The sequence below is a fragment of the Delphinapterus leucas genome, chromosome 2, assembly GCF_059928025.1.
Source record: "Delphinapterus leucas isolate spDelLeu-1000000601 "Yukka" chromosome 2, BTC_Dleu_Yukka2, whole genome shotgun sequence".
NCBI classification, from domain to species: Eukaryota; Metazoa; Chordata; class Mammalia; order Artiodactyla; family Monodontidae; genus Delphinapterus; species Delphinapterus leucas.
The window spans coordinates 11,140,149-11,155,122 of record NC_143130.1 but is presented as its reverse complement, the minus strand read 5'-3'; the positions used below and the strand labels follow the sequence as shown (position 1 = coordinate 11,155,122).

At 38.6% G+C, this 14,974-nt stretch overlaps 1 protein-coding gene across 2 annotated transcripts in view; it reads right to left on the bottom strand.

The window, feature by feature from the left end:
• ARHGAP21 (Rho GTPase activating protein 21) overlaps positions 1 to 14,974 on the bottom strand; it is a 127,043-nt gene that overhangs the window by 29,458 nt on the left and 82,611 nt on the right. For both annotated transcript variants that reach the window (XM_022580516.3, XM_022580517.3), the window contains exons 7-8: positions 14,031 to 14,085; positions 3,816 to 5,706 (exon numbers count right to left, since the gene is read on the bottom strand). In XM_022580516.3, coding sequence (XP_022436224.1) covers positions 3,816 to 5,706; positions 14,031 to 14,085 — 1,946 coding nt within the window. The remainder of the gene's footprint in view (positions 1 to 3,815; positions 5,707 to 14,030; positions 14,086 to 14,974) is intronic.

Below are 14,974 nucleotides of genomic sequence, written 5' to 3'. Positions count from 1 at the left end.
TTACTATGAAGCTTTACAAGAGCATGTATGTGTGGGAGTGGCCATAAACAAATTACTGCTAATGACCGATATTCCTAATTTTTAAAAAAAGTCGTTTATTTACTTCATTTTTCTAAGTCTTTGTGACCCCAAAGGAATATTAGATATTGAATGTGTAACGAAATGTTGGAAAATTTTCCTTCTGCAAGACGTTTCATTAGCTCTGTATTACACAGATACCTAAGTAAATAAATTGGCTCCATTCTGTGATATTTTGGGAATAAAGCCAAGGCACCTATTTATGTACCTACTGATTTATTTATTTTGCATTGGTTATAATGTTTTCAAGTAACAAAAATAACTATTAAATTCACAGACTATTAAAGACCCTGTAGTGTGATGATACAACAGCAAGCCTTAATTCTTTGCTTTTCTTCCTTTTAATTTAAATGTTCCATAAAATAGCATAGAGTATAGACCAACATTCTTCAAAGTGTGTTTTATGGTATACTAAACTGAAATACTCTAAATGAAAGCAAGGATTCATGGTCAAATACTTCTGAGACAAATTGTACTACATCCTGTCTAGAAAATTCGCGACATATAGGAGCATGTTAATGATGCTGAGAGTTCTATGGTGAAGACAGACAAAACTTGTTTAACTTTCAAAACCCAGCATTTCTCAATTTATCTGATCACTGATCTTTTTTGTTTTTCCCCCTTTATCAAATGGAATTAGTGTTCCTAGAAAATACTTTGAGAAACATTGCAAATAGTCTCTTTTAGTCCATTTCAATGCTGGAGTCATCCCAGTAAAACATTATTTTAAAAATAGCTAGATTGGGGCTTCCCTGGTGGCGCAGTGGTTGGGAGTCCGCCTGCCGATGCAGGGGACACGGGTTCGTGCCCCGGTCCGGGAAGATCCCACATGCCGCGGAGCGGCTGGGCCCGTGAGCCACGGCCGCTGAGCCTGTGCGTCCGGAGCCTGTGCTCCGCAATGGGAGAGGCTGCAACAGTGAGAGGCCCGCGTACCGCAAAAAAAAAAAGCTAGATTGGAAAGACAAATACCCATTGGTCAGATAAAACTCTGAAGCTCAATAATAAAAGGATTTCAATATTAAATTTTGGAACTTAAGAACACTTACATCCATAGACAGCATTTACATCTGAACAGTAAAATCAATACTGTGTTCATATCTCCGTTCTGTATTCTACCCTATTCCACTGGTGCTGTTCAAATGATATGCCAGAGTGATCATATGCAATATATTAAAGTCCTGGGAGGCATACAGGAAATAAATGGATTATAAAGACATTTCTATGCTGGGGGACTTTTAAGTCATGATTCATAAAACAGAGGATGTCATCCAGTAGGAACTAAGGCGACTCTAATAAGTACTTAAAGTAGAATGTGATCAGAACAAATTAGTATTTTTATTTTTAATAAACAAACAAAATGGTCTATTTTAATAATTATTCTAAATCTTTATGTATATAGAATAGATTTTTGTTTTATATTTTAGCCAAACTTCTCTTTAAAAGCATAATTAGCCTTTTGATTTATTCCTGTACCTAGATATATTAACAGATATAACTAGCGAACTTATTATTACTCCAATATAATTTCATTATATTATTCTTACTAAGTAGGAAGAAAGTATAATGCCATTATTCTGGTAACATCTCACAGGCCTGGGAAATACAGCCATGGGTTGTAGGGCTTTGTATGTTTAAAAAAAAATCATAATTTCTATAAAATATCTATCATTTCCATCTACAATGGAAGTGTACTACTCTTTGAGGCCGGCCTTAAGGGTACAGATACAAATATGAGCACAATTTAGGTTGAGAGTCCCTGCAATGTTTACAGCTTGAAGACGCCACATTTATAAAATATAAGTTATGTGGGACTGTTTTAAAAAACTGATTCTGACAGTGTCACCTGACAGTCCAAGAGCTCAATGGCTTTAAAAAGTTTCTCTAGAAGAGAAAAAGTCTGAAACAGTACTGAAAGAGAATACAATATATTACAAAATTATGGCAAACTCTTCCTGAACCTATGGGGTAACATGTTGAGTGAGAGTATGGCCTTGGCCTCAAAGCAAGCCTTGCATCACACACCTCCAGAGGGCGCTGTTCACAACGCATTCTGTATAAATGGTGCCCTCTGGAGTTGTGCTCTGCAATGAGGCTGAATCAGGGAAGTCTCTATTGCATACTGACTGTGTGACTTTGGGGAAGTTATTTAACCTCTCAATAGCTTAAATTTCTCATTTATTAAATTAAGAGAATACGAAGGACATATATGATAATCCTGTTAGCATATGATATCTTAGAGCTGCATAGTAATTATGATGAAAATTTGTTTTGTTTTGCTACACATTTAACCATCAAATCAAAATTATCATTCACCTATTATTTCGACAAATATTGAGTGCCTTCTCTATGCCAGGCATTAAGGACACAGAAGTGAACAAAAGATCTAAAATCCTGGCTCTCACGCAGCTCATGTTTTAGCTCTGCAGAGAAACATGTAATAAACAAAAAATACAAATGCCAAGTGGAAACAAGTGGTATAAAGATAAATAAAGTAGCTTAAGGAGATAGAGAATGTCAGGTTCTGTGTGTACTTTAGATAGGCTGGTCTGGAAAGGCTGCTTTGATAAGGTAGTATCTGAGCAGAGGCCCAAATGTACTGAGAGAGCGCGAGTCTTGTGAATATCTCTGGAATACACTCCAAGGCTTGGAACTGGTGCCAGGGCGCTGAAGCAGGGTGTGCTTGGCGTGTTTCAGGACTGCTAGGACGCTGGCGTGTGTGAAGACAGCGTGCACAGGAAGACGGGAGGTAGGGGTGAGAGGTGGAGTAGGGTTGTGACCCAGATCACAGAGGGCCTTGTCCACCGCAGTCGGGTTCTGGGTTCTATTCTGAGCAACACGGGAAGTAAAAAAGGGTTCTGATCAGGAGTGAAATGATCCTATTTATATTTTAAAAAACATACTGGCTGCTTTGTGGCTAATATACCTGGGGCATGTCAGCAGACTAAAGCCCGGGAGGAGACTAAAGCCTCAGTCAACATGATAGGTGTTCTGGATCAGGGCACATGCTTGTAATTTAAGTAATTTCCCCCCATCTAGTCCAGGATTGATTCTAAGACAAAGTAATGTGACAACAAAGAGGTCTTTTCAGTTGGCCCACAAGTTAAAATTTACAAAGAAATAAGCTTTAGAAAGTAAAAAGCACTGTTTAAATGAAAGGTTGATTACTAGCGATCAAAGCTGTTCCACTTGGCTTTTGTTTCAGCTGAATCAACAACTAAGCACAATTTGGTTTGCTGATGGGTCTCCTGACCCCACCCCAGACGGTGGGGATTTGTCTCATTAAAATCAAAATGAAAGGGCTTCCCTGGTGGCGCAGTGGTTGAGAGTCCGCCTGCCGATGCAGGGGACGCGGGTTCGTGCCCCGGTCCGGGAAGATCCCACGTGCCGCGGAGCGGCTGGGCCTGTGAGCCATGGCCGCTGAGCCTGCGCGTCCGGAGCCTGTGCTCCGCAACGGGGGAGGCCGCAACAGTGAGAGGCCCGTGTACCGCAAAAAAAAAAAAAATTAAAAATGAGTACTGAGTATGTAAAGTTTAAAAAAATAAAAGGAAAATGGATACTAGAAATAATTTTTGAGAGTAAAAGCTTATGGCTCTGGTTTTAGCAGAGTGTAGAAAATGTGGAACAAGTGTTTTAAGATCACAGTGTAAAATTCCTGTACCTGTTGAACTAGAAATACTTTGCTGAAAAGATGTGTTAATTATTTGACGTACTAGCCAATGACCATTAAGTGAGCTCACCTATAAATGGGATGGAAGCCAAGGAATCACCGGGTGGACTGGTACTTGAGGCCTTCCTCTCCTCCATTCTTTTTATATGGACCTCGCGGCGAGCGTCATTAGGTAGCCAGCAAGTGGTGTCTGAACCTGGCTCTTGGTCATTCACTGCCAAGATGTAAGACTGATGCCTTAAAGGCTGCGGCGTTTGGCGACCAGATGGAGGTTTTTCTCTTAGGATGACAGTTTCTTTATTATCTACAGCATTTGATTGCTGAATTTCAGCCTCTTGTAAATTTAAATCTTGATTCCTTTGAGTGACGGATAATTCCAAATCTGGAGTGCCAGCGTTCTCACTCATCGGAGGGGTGGGCTTAACAGAAGCTCCGGATAGAGAGGGGGGTTTCCCAGTGTCCACTTGGTGATCGCGGGCACTTTCAGTCCTTAACCACGTCTGCTGATTCAAGAGACTGTTTTGATGCAAGTGATTTACTGGTCTTTGGTCTTTGATGGAAACAAACGAGTTCTGGCTGGAGGGTGGTTTTGTGACGTGCGTAGGTGCTTTCAGAGAATTATTTCGGACTTTCACAAGAGGTGACCTGTCTTGTGAAATACCTCGAGGCTGGGACATTCCGCAGGTAGTTTGAAAATTTCTGTTGGGCTGCAGTGGTTTCAGATCTGCTGGAATTCTTTTAAACTGAGACACCAATTCCACCCCTCTGCCACTCACTCGCCTGTTGTCAGAATTCACAACACTCGGAGCCACTGTAAAATTGGAACCTCGGAAAGATTTGTGAATTTCTTGCTGCCTATGCCTTTCATAAATACCTCGCCGATCATCCTGTTCGGTAAATCCACTCCACTTGTAAGTCTGCTTTCGTTCTCCCTTTACATCGGGTGGTGGGCATTCAGAATGGACGTTTTCTAAGGTTTCACCCTGTCCCTGGATAAAATCCCACGAGCGAGTTCTATGGTTACTAAAACTAATAGAAGGAGATGTCAGCGCTCCTTGAGATGCACTCCTTGGACAGTACTTCATTAACACAGAGTCCTCCAGCCTCTCCTGAGACACGCTGCGTTGCCGAATCTGAACGGACTGGGGCACTCGGTCCTGAGAGGTGCTCCGACGTCGTATCTGCAAGGCAGCACGGTTCAGTACCACCTGGTTATAATCTGTTGTGCTCTGCGAGGCTGCTCTTAAACTATCTAACCTTTCTTGAATTGTCCGACAACCCATGTGCAACCGCCGGTTATCAATATACTCTTTGTAAGTTTTATAGTTTTTCCAGTCTATGTGCTGATGGGAGTTTGGAGAATAGTGATTGACAGATATGGGAGGAGAATCCACAGCTGGAGACCTGCTGCTTGCCAGTCCTTCTGAGTGTCCACTGTAATGGCCTGATTTAAGTAAAATGCCAGAAGGTTCCAACGACCTGGAGCCGGTCTGATGGATTAGATGGGACGTGGGAATCGAGGATGGTGGCGATGTGGTTCTTGATGCTGTTTTGAAAGAGGTCTGCTCGTTCCTGCCATACCTCACTTCCTCAGTTCTGTGGGAGGGAACCGTGTGGTTGCTTCTATTAGGTAACAAATCTATAACCTTCTCAGAAGGTACAATGACGGTCCTTACGCTTTCACTGCAGACACACACTGCTGTGTTTGACTTGGCCACCTCTGGTGGTGACGGAGGCACTTGTATTTCCATCCTGTAGGCCCTGCCGGGCTGCGTCAATACTGGGGGACTGGTCTGCGGTTTGCTCATGGAGGAGTCTGGAGGAGCTGTTTCAGGGGGCTGCACCGGGGCGGGAGGGGCGGGTGGCAGCCAGGGGTAGCAGACTGGTGGAGGTTCAGGTATGTTGCGGGCATTACCGCTGTAGGCTTCGTTGCCCTTCAGGTAGGCATCTTGAGAATACGCCTACATGAAGATGAGAGAAAGGGGTCACTTCAGAGTCATCAAAGGCACACTTGTTTCCATTCTTGCGATGCACTATGTTATTTTACGGTGCCCTGCTCTTGGGTGGCATTCACTAAAGCATGCAGGCAAACACAGTGTAAGGGTACTCCACAAATTCAGAAAAGGGCTAGTCTCTCAGAAATCAAATAAATTGTAGAATTTGCAAAAAATATAAATTACAATTGCCTATTTTCTCAAAAGACCTGAAACGCAGCAAACTCCGCCCCGCCCTCGCCACCATTAATTAGATACGGACGTCTTGCTTCTAAAAATTTCCCCTTTCAAGTTTTATGATTTTTTTTTTCCCCAGCAGTTGGCAGGTTAAATGGCTGCCTAATAAATCTCAGCAAAACAAGACTCTGATCTTTAGCCAGAGTGAAGGTGAAAATACTTAAAACCTTCACCAAATACATCTTCACTTTAGGCACTGCTGCTATCATAAATACTACATTGAACACTGTCTTGCCAATTAACGATTACTGAGTCGCTAAAAATAATCTATTTTGATAAATTAAATCCTCCAACAGCCAGGAGAAATAGAGAATATGCACATTTAAGAAATTAAGTACATATTAAAGGCGTAAAATATGAAAAAAGGTAATTCATCTTCCTGGTATATAATTTATATTTTTTTATTTTACGGTAATGCAAAATTGTATTGTACAAATTTATTTGGTCTCTTTTATCTGTTATAAGGAGACATTTCTCTATTACTAACAGGCAGGCATGCAGCTCCAATTATTTTTTATCAATTATTCACGAAATTATCTAGCAATGTTTTTTACAACTTAAATATAACAAATTAAGTAACAAGACTATAAAACAGAGCTAACGGATATAATTCAGGACTATGTCCAACAGCTGAGACAGTTAGGTGTGGTGTCATGTTACACACCCTCCCCTAATCCAAACAAGCTTAATTCAAGACTACCATCACATCCTCTCTTTGCATTAGACAGCTTGCAAAGCTCAGGTGCAGCCACAAACATAACATAACAGCAAAGTACTAGGAGAAGAGAGAGTGTGAGATGCTTAAAAAAATACAGATGCAGATAGATGTTATGTTTTAACACCAGTTATGCACAGGATACGAAAGAAAACCAAACATAAAAAGAAAGAAAGAAAGAAAATAATATATCACAAACACATCCTGCAAATTAGTAAGATTAACACCACGGAGAGATTCCTCTAAGCAAACTTACAGTTTTAATAGATTGGCTTATTACAAATCTTTACAAAACATGATTTATAAAGCAAGGAAATGGCTTCTGTGCAGTTCTTACCAGAGCTGTGACATCCTTTGTAAATTGTAGCTAGCAGAAAATAGGAAAACATAGTAGAAGCTGCTTACTGATATAAAGACAGAATCATGTTGTCATTATTGATGCTGGAGAACAGCAACCTAAAAATACATCTATACTGATTCCTCTGGAAGGTACCAAGAGAAGTAAAGGGCAGTGAGGCATAAAGAGTAACTTCAGTATCCTTCTGAGCATCTTTTTCTCAGGCTTTTATTTGGCTCTTATTTGATCTGTCTACCATTCTCGAAAGCAAAATACATCTGGTGACACGCATTCCTAACAGATATTTTCTTCAATATGCACTGCTGTCTGATAATGTGCCACAAAGCTTCCCTTCCGCAAGAGCAACATTGATGCCTCTCATTTCCCCTGAGTTTCTTCCATCTCTGCTTCCAGATGACAAAACGAATGCTCTATTATGCATTTAAAATAGTACAACCTCCTCCTTCTCCTGTAAATCAGAGCATAACCGCAAGCTGTCAGCTGACTGCAGCTGCCTGTACACTAGGATTTGGAACGAAAGAATGGCTGTTTTATCAAATGCGTTTCCCTCAAAAATTAAGATCTTCCAGTGCTGTATCTTTTGGCCTATTTTATTAAGCTTATGAAAATAGCTACTGGATGGACATAAAAAATATTACTTCCAGCGTAATTCTTTTTAACTTATAAAGAATATTATAGAACCTAAACCAGGATGCAATGAGAAATGAAAGCCCAGTAGCTAAAAGAAAACATGCATGCCATAATATTTCTAAGGTATGAATACAGTCAGTCAAAACATACATTTTGGCTATGTGCCACTGACATAATAAGCTTATCTTTTTAATGCTGACTGTAGTAGCGCCAGCACTGTTCCGTGACAGGAAAACTGTGTGTGGATGAGTGGACTCACTGGTACAGTGTTGTTAGAGCGTGTTTGTGCAATTTTATTAAGCATCTACCTGAAAGGGGTGGTGTATTCCTTATGCTTGATGATGTAGGGGAAGTTTGGCTGGTGGGCTTCATGACTTCTCAAGACCTCTACCATGTTAATGTACGTTGTAAAACGACGTGAAATTACAAACTTATTTGGCCACGGAACCCATTTTTTTCCCGGGGTTTTAACACAATTAGAACTTCTGCTGGGAAATGCTGTTCTAGAACTAATAATTTAGAGATACCTCCTTTATTCAAATTTGGGGAGGAATATTATCTTTTAATAATAAAAGTATATGACCAGAACTATTAAATACTTGAAAAGGTATTTGACATACTTTAGATATTGCTAAGATTCCTGAATAGTCTATATTCATGGGTCCCCGCTTCTGGGTAAAATCATGGCAAAGGGGTCCTTAAATATACACACGTGGACCACGCGTTAACAGTGGACTGACTAAACAGAATACCTTACACATACAGTACTACTGTCTAATGCAAGCAGATATGGTTGAGATAAAGTATGAATTCATTCAGTAGTAGTACTGAATTTCCTCACATATCCTCTCAGTTCATGGACACTAAAAGAGCTTGTTTGCTTTTCTATCTATTTAAAAGTTTCTCATTCTCATAAAGTTTGAGAACCAATACCATTCAATTAACATCCATGGGGAAATCAGCAGTGCTCCAAAGGCCACTGTCGCTTGGTATGTGTTCCAGGTAAGTCATGGGAATAAACTTCTACAGCTATGCTGAGAGGTGCGGTGCAGACACAAATTATCTCCAGAATAAGCGTAGGCATGTAAATTAGGAATAGACAATATGACAATTTTAAGGAGTCCCCTTCTCCCAGGATGCCTTTAAGTGTTCCTCTAGAAAACAAACTGCCTACAGAGGAAAGCTTTAGACGGGGCTTGCACAAACACTGGGGTGGATTACAACATTCAACTCTTTGAGAAAAACGTGGAACCCATTAATAAGGTTTTACACTCTGAAAACAGAATTTTAAACTCCATAAGTTGCTCATAGCTGTGACTGTGGTGTGCTTTCTCTTGAGTCAGAAAGTACTCAGTCTTTCACTGAGACAACATGGTCAGACATTTCAATGGTTTAATTACCCCCTGGGAATCTCTGAATTGTCAATAGGCACCAATTAAACAATACAAAATATCACTTAAGGTAATTTTTATATAATGATGTCAATTTATATTCTTTTATAATGACATCAAAATCATCCTGTATCAATAAGTTTGCCTGAAATGGCATGGCCCAGAAATTTCTGAAACCAATGTCATAAGAATTGCATATTTGGCTCAGAATAATTTTTATTTTTACGTTTAAGTCCAAATGGATACTTCAGAGTATCGAGTTGGCCAAAAACTTCATTTGGTTAATGAATACGCTGTTAAATAAAGTTCTTGGTGAAAATGAAAAATGTGTCATTTTTACTTAAAACTGAACGAACTTTTTAGCCAACCCAATATATATCCAGAAGTTTTGATGGAATCAGACAACACTCAGATTTTTTCCGACTGATTAGCACTTGGGAATTCAATAGGATATGACAAAAAAATCCTTAGCCAATTTTTTTTTCATTAGGCCTTTTATATATCACTCTACATTTTTTCTTGCATCTCCTTTACCCTTGTATTAAAGTTTTATATCTTATAGTAGCTTAGTAGTTTAAAAATTAATATTTTAAAATTCAAGCCACACCTAATGAAAACGGAATAGTAGCAGCCCCGTCATGCCTACAGATCCAAAACGTTCTTTAAAGGGGGAGGGGGTGAGGAGAGGGGAGTAAGGAAAGATGCCTCACGGAAGTCTTCACTTGGAATTAGAATTGTAAAGAGAATTTAAATAAAATGTAATGTTAACAGTCTGGATCTTGACTATATGTATTAGTGCCTAACAGTAGCTAAATAGTCCTAAAATAATCTTTCAGTTCAGTTTTAGTAGACTTGCATCAAAATCACTATTACCATACCTATGGCTATTGCGGTAGTATTACTATTACTGTACCATATTTACTGTCTAGTAAACAGGAAAAACAAACAAAAAAGTGCAGAATAAATAAGCTAGTAAGATTAAAATTCCTGCCTACCAGTTTGCGTTAACAGGCTGACCTGTTAATTTTATACCATTACTTATGATAAAAGCAAAAGTAACTACATATCTGTTTGGATAATTTTAAAATACACGTCAGACATGCCACAGTGGGACATGGGAGAAGCGGATGGCGTGGATATTTTATACCTTTCTAAAGTATTTGAAACTTTTCTAACAAGCACGTACTATTCTTATAATTATTTAAAATGCTTTTTTTAAAAAATAGGAGAAAGTAACTGCTTCAAACTTGCAAAATATGAAAGAGCCCTCCAGAATTCCTGTTCTTGCTTCCCTACTCTAAAGCAAGATTACCTTGATCCACACGTGACAAATGGATACCTAATTTTAAATAGAATAGTATACTGATGGTGGAACATAATAATTATTTTGAAAGTAATTCTAATAAATCTAAAGAAAAACTGGGGTTAAATTACATTTTTCAATTTATATCGCACATTCATGGAGTGGTAACTAGGGCAATGGACACAGATCTCAGAGATGAGTTTGCCTAGCAGCTCTGACCCTGACCGGCAGTGTGAATGTAACAGCCACTGACACTCTTCATCTGGACCCAACGACAGTATGGGACTGTGGTTTAGTTTCAAGTACAGGCTACATACAGTCTCAGGCCTAACAGGGTTCAAGTCCTAGTGCCATCACTTTCTTCCCTGTTACACTAGAAAAGCTGTTTAACCTGGCTGTTAAAACACAAGTAGGGGTTTTCCCTGGTGGCGCAGTGGCTGAGAGTCCGCCTACCGATGCAGGGGACGCAGGTTCGTGCCCCGGTCCGGGAAGATCCCACAAGCCGCGGAGCGGCTGGGCCCGTGAGCCGTGGCCGCTGAGCCTGCGCGTCCGGAGCCTGCGCTCCACAACGGGAGAGGCCACAACAGTGAGAGGCCTGCGTACCGCAAAAAAAAAAAAGGCTCCAAATACCCTCGTCAAACATCAGACACACCCGAGAATCTCCACAGCCATCAGAACTGATCTACTTAAAACTGAATTTTGAGTCCATGGAGCTAAAGGCTTAATGAAGTACCTTGAAGTCTGCACAGAAAAGAACACCCAGATCTAGCGCTGAGAGCTACCATGGGTCCATTGAGGACCTATTTTTTTTCAGTCAGCATCACTGTTTAGGTGACTTGACAGGTGGTGGCTATTTCATTCACTCTCAGTGTCTGAGAGGGCAACAAAATCGTTTTGTCTTTTTACAAATGCAACAGGAAGTGCTTTTTATTTTGTAGTATCACCTTAAAAATATGAACTTGTCTAAGCCTATGATCATGGTCTAAAATATTATAAGACCACCAAATGACTCAAATGAATACAATACTATTGTATTGTTAGTTTAAAATGTATGTCACTGTACATACATTTTACAATGTATGAAAATGTATGTTAGTTAAAAAATGAGGTTGCCAAGTACAGGAGTACTATTACCAGCACTAGTTTAGTAACATAATAAATAATTCTTAATTTTACTTCATGTTTTTCAACCTCATGTCACTGTCTTCTGTGAATTATGAGATTTATTATTATATACCTGTCCTTACATGACGTAAGTTTTAAACCAAATCAAATTTTCTATGCCACCTCTCAAAGATGAGCTGAATACCTCTAGAACAACTTGATCTATACATCACTTGAGGAGCAAACACTCATGGACACCCAATCCTGCCGTGACCCAGGCAAATATGTAAAAACTGAGACAGGCTTTCTCTTGGGTAAATGATGTTTATAGTAGCTGTAAAAATGTTCATGTTTATGTTTTCTTTACAATGAATATTCAAGCTCACAGGGACAAATACATCTTTAAAAGCATATATTTTAAGTAACAGATTTAAGACCAACATAAATACTTCTGAAGGCCCCTTATAGAATATTTTCATTCTAGAATCTGTTAGAGAGAAGTATTTCCACATATGGTTTTTTAAATCCCAGATTCTCTTTGGGTTTTATAATAGATTTAAAAAATGCCACTTGTAGATATCCCAGCTAAAAGCATTGATGTGGAAAAGAAGTTACTGCATTTCAGTGTCCTTCAGGGAACAACAGAGAGTCTGCATTAACTATATATACTCCTTCAATTTCCTAACGCAAATGTGAATGAAGACTGGGTTTAAAAGTGAGGTTTTCTTTTATCATCAAGGATATGGGCTTTTAATTTCTTATGATTAAAATAACTCAACAAGTTTTAAAGATGAATTTTCTGTTACAATGTATCAGGACCCTGAGGAACCTTGAAGATCTGTGTGTTCAGGTCACCCCAGTGAACCAACTTCTCCCTGTGTTGCAACACTTTGTATTTTCCCTTTATCTTAAATAAAACATAAGGAAATTAATTAACCTAATTTCCCATTGATCACATCCTTAGAACATGATTCCTTGCACTGTTGCTCCCCTGCATCACCCACACAGCAGGCTAGGATGGTAATTCTGTGCCTGATTCCTGGGAATTTGTACAACGTTTCACTGTTCTAAACAACAGTGTCCAGCCGGTGCCTTCACCTTGGCAAAGAGACTACTGAAGGTGAGATATCAGTTCTGTTTTGGAAGTGCCCTCTGTCTCTGAGTCAGGAGAATGCGAGGGTTCAAGGTAAAGTTTGCCCTACCGTGTGGGCATCACCTCCTGGTCCTTTGCATCAGTGGAGCCCTACAGGAGGACCCCCCTATTTATTTTCAGTCTAGTGACTTCACTGCCTTCCATGGTTGTCTGTTGTTCTCTCACTGTGCTGAATGATCAGGGGAGGACTCTACAACTAGTGCTGCTCGACTGAGAAAACCACCACAGATGGTTACAACTTCCTTGTTGAGACACTCAACCCCAACAGAACTGCGCACTTAAGAAGGGTAATAACCTGTTGTCGGTAAACATGCCATTTTGAAATAAAATCAGTATGTCTTGAAAACACAAGGCTGATCTCCATGGATTTTGGTTAATTATATTTTATGTGTAAGTGAATAAACTGAATCACTAGGATTGGCTTTAGTGATTTTTTTGTAAAAAAAAACGTTTACAGAAGATTATTTAGGACTTTTGTTGAGCTAAGTTCAAAGGAAAGCCTTACAAGTGAAAAACATTCCGATTTCCATTCCTACCACAAGGATTCCATCAGTTCTGAGTAAGAAAACAACAGCAACAACAGCTATTCACTAAAAGGAATTAAAAAACAACAACAATCTTCACAGCCACTGCTATTTCCTAGCTCTAACTGTTTTATTCTGCTGAGCTACAAAATCAATTGAGGAAAAGTATTATTTTCCTGAATGAAATTTATGTTGTCATCTTTTTACCCTCAGCAATATCTAAGCTTAATAAAGGAGTTAAGTACTCCAGTTAATTTGTTTTCTTTCTCAAGAGGAGAAAGATATTTTAAGATAAATGCTAAAGATTTTCAACTATATAGTTTCACTCTCTCTCTAAGATGCTAACCTATTTTTCCCTTAAGGTGCAGACTCTATTCATTGTGAACATTACTTCTAATGGAATGAATGGATACTGTTAAGAAAACTGCTCGGTAAGTTAATTTACAGACAGTAATGCTTATTGGAAAATTTTAAATGGCTTTCATAAAATTTCTGACCTCATAGTTTAAAAAAAAAAAATCTAATTCCTGGGGATATGTACTTGCACCCTGAGGCTTGGCTTTTGGTTGAAGGAGTATCTAGAATGCAACATTTGGGCAAACAAACTCTTTAGGAATCTCATTCCAAATGACAACAATAAGAGTTTACTGCGGAATCAATAAAATATTCTCATGTTGCTTAATTGTAAAAAATGGACAATAGTCTCTCTCTCCCTTTGTTTTGTTTTTTTGGTAAAATGTAGAGAAAAACAGAGCGTTTGAGTTTTTTTTCCCTAGAATCTTTTAAAAAAAGTTTAATCCACCTCCATCTTTAAAGAATTTTTATTAACATTCATGACTATAAAACAATCCACATATTTGAATAAATAAAACTCACCACTTGGAGAATGTCTTCATCTTTTGGCATAACACTAAGTTCCAATGTGGTATCGCTGAAATTGAAAAGACACATACTATTTTAGGGGAGGCAGAAGTATACAAGAAAGACATAAAGGAAAAAGAGTTAACTCACAAGTATTTCTTAAATTGCTTATGAGTTTAATATGGGGGTTTTAAAAATCTTTACATTTCAAATCCGAATCATTAAAATGAAAAGAAGTCATTTATATATATAGGCTAATTATGTACAAAAGAGGGCACCCTGCCGTATGTTTGAGCTATTCATAATCAGTCATGTGTTCTTTATAACATGTTTCTAATTTAAAAACATGAAGTATATTACTTATATTGAATACTCCTGGAACAAAACTCATCAATATATAATTGTGTATTATTTTCTTTCAGGTCACAGAACAAATTACAAATTTTTACCACCAATTCTCTGTTTATCAAGTTAAAAATACATTAACATAAAAATAATCAGAGAACCCTCAAATTTAACATTTTAAGCAATAGTAAACATCCTAATTTTGAAATATTCCCTCTTGGCCTCAAATGGGAAGGAAATCAGAGTTCACCATCACAACCATCAAAATGACTCATTTTTTAAAAACCATATAGCATCTCAACAATTTACTTTCTTCTCCGTGATTTAATTTTAGAGCCTTTACAGGAATAGCTCAAAGTGTCATTTTATTTTGGTACTGTAAGTGTTCTGTTAAAAATAATAGAGAAGTTTCTCTAGGTTTAAAACAGTTCAAAGGGATAAATTATACCGAGTCCCTGTGATCTGGAATTAACACTTAGATACGGCAAGGAGAACACTGCTATCCCCAGCAAGTGCTTCAGTATCTACCCTAACAATACCAGGTAGATTTTCCCCCAATACAATCAAGAGATTAAGAAACAAACAACAACAAAAACAAAAAACCCCAAATCTAA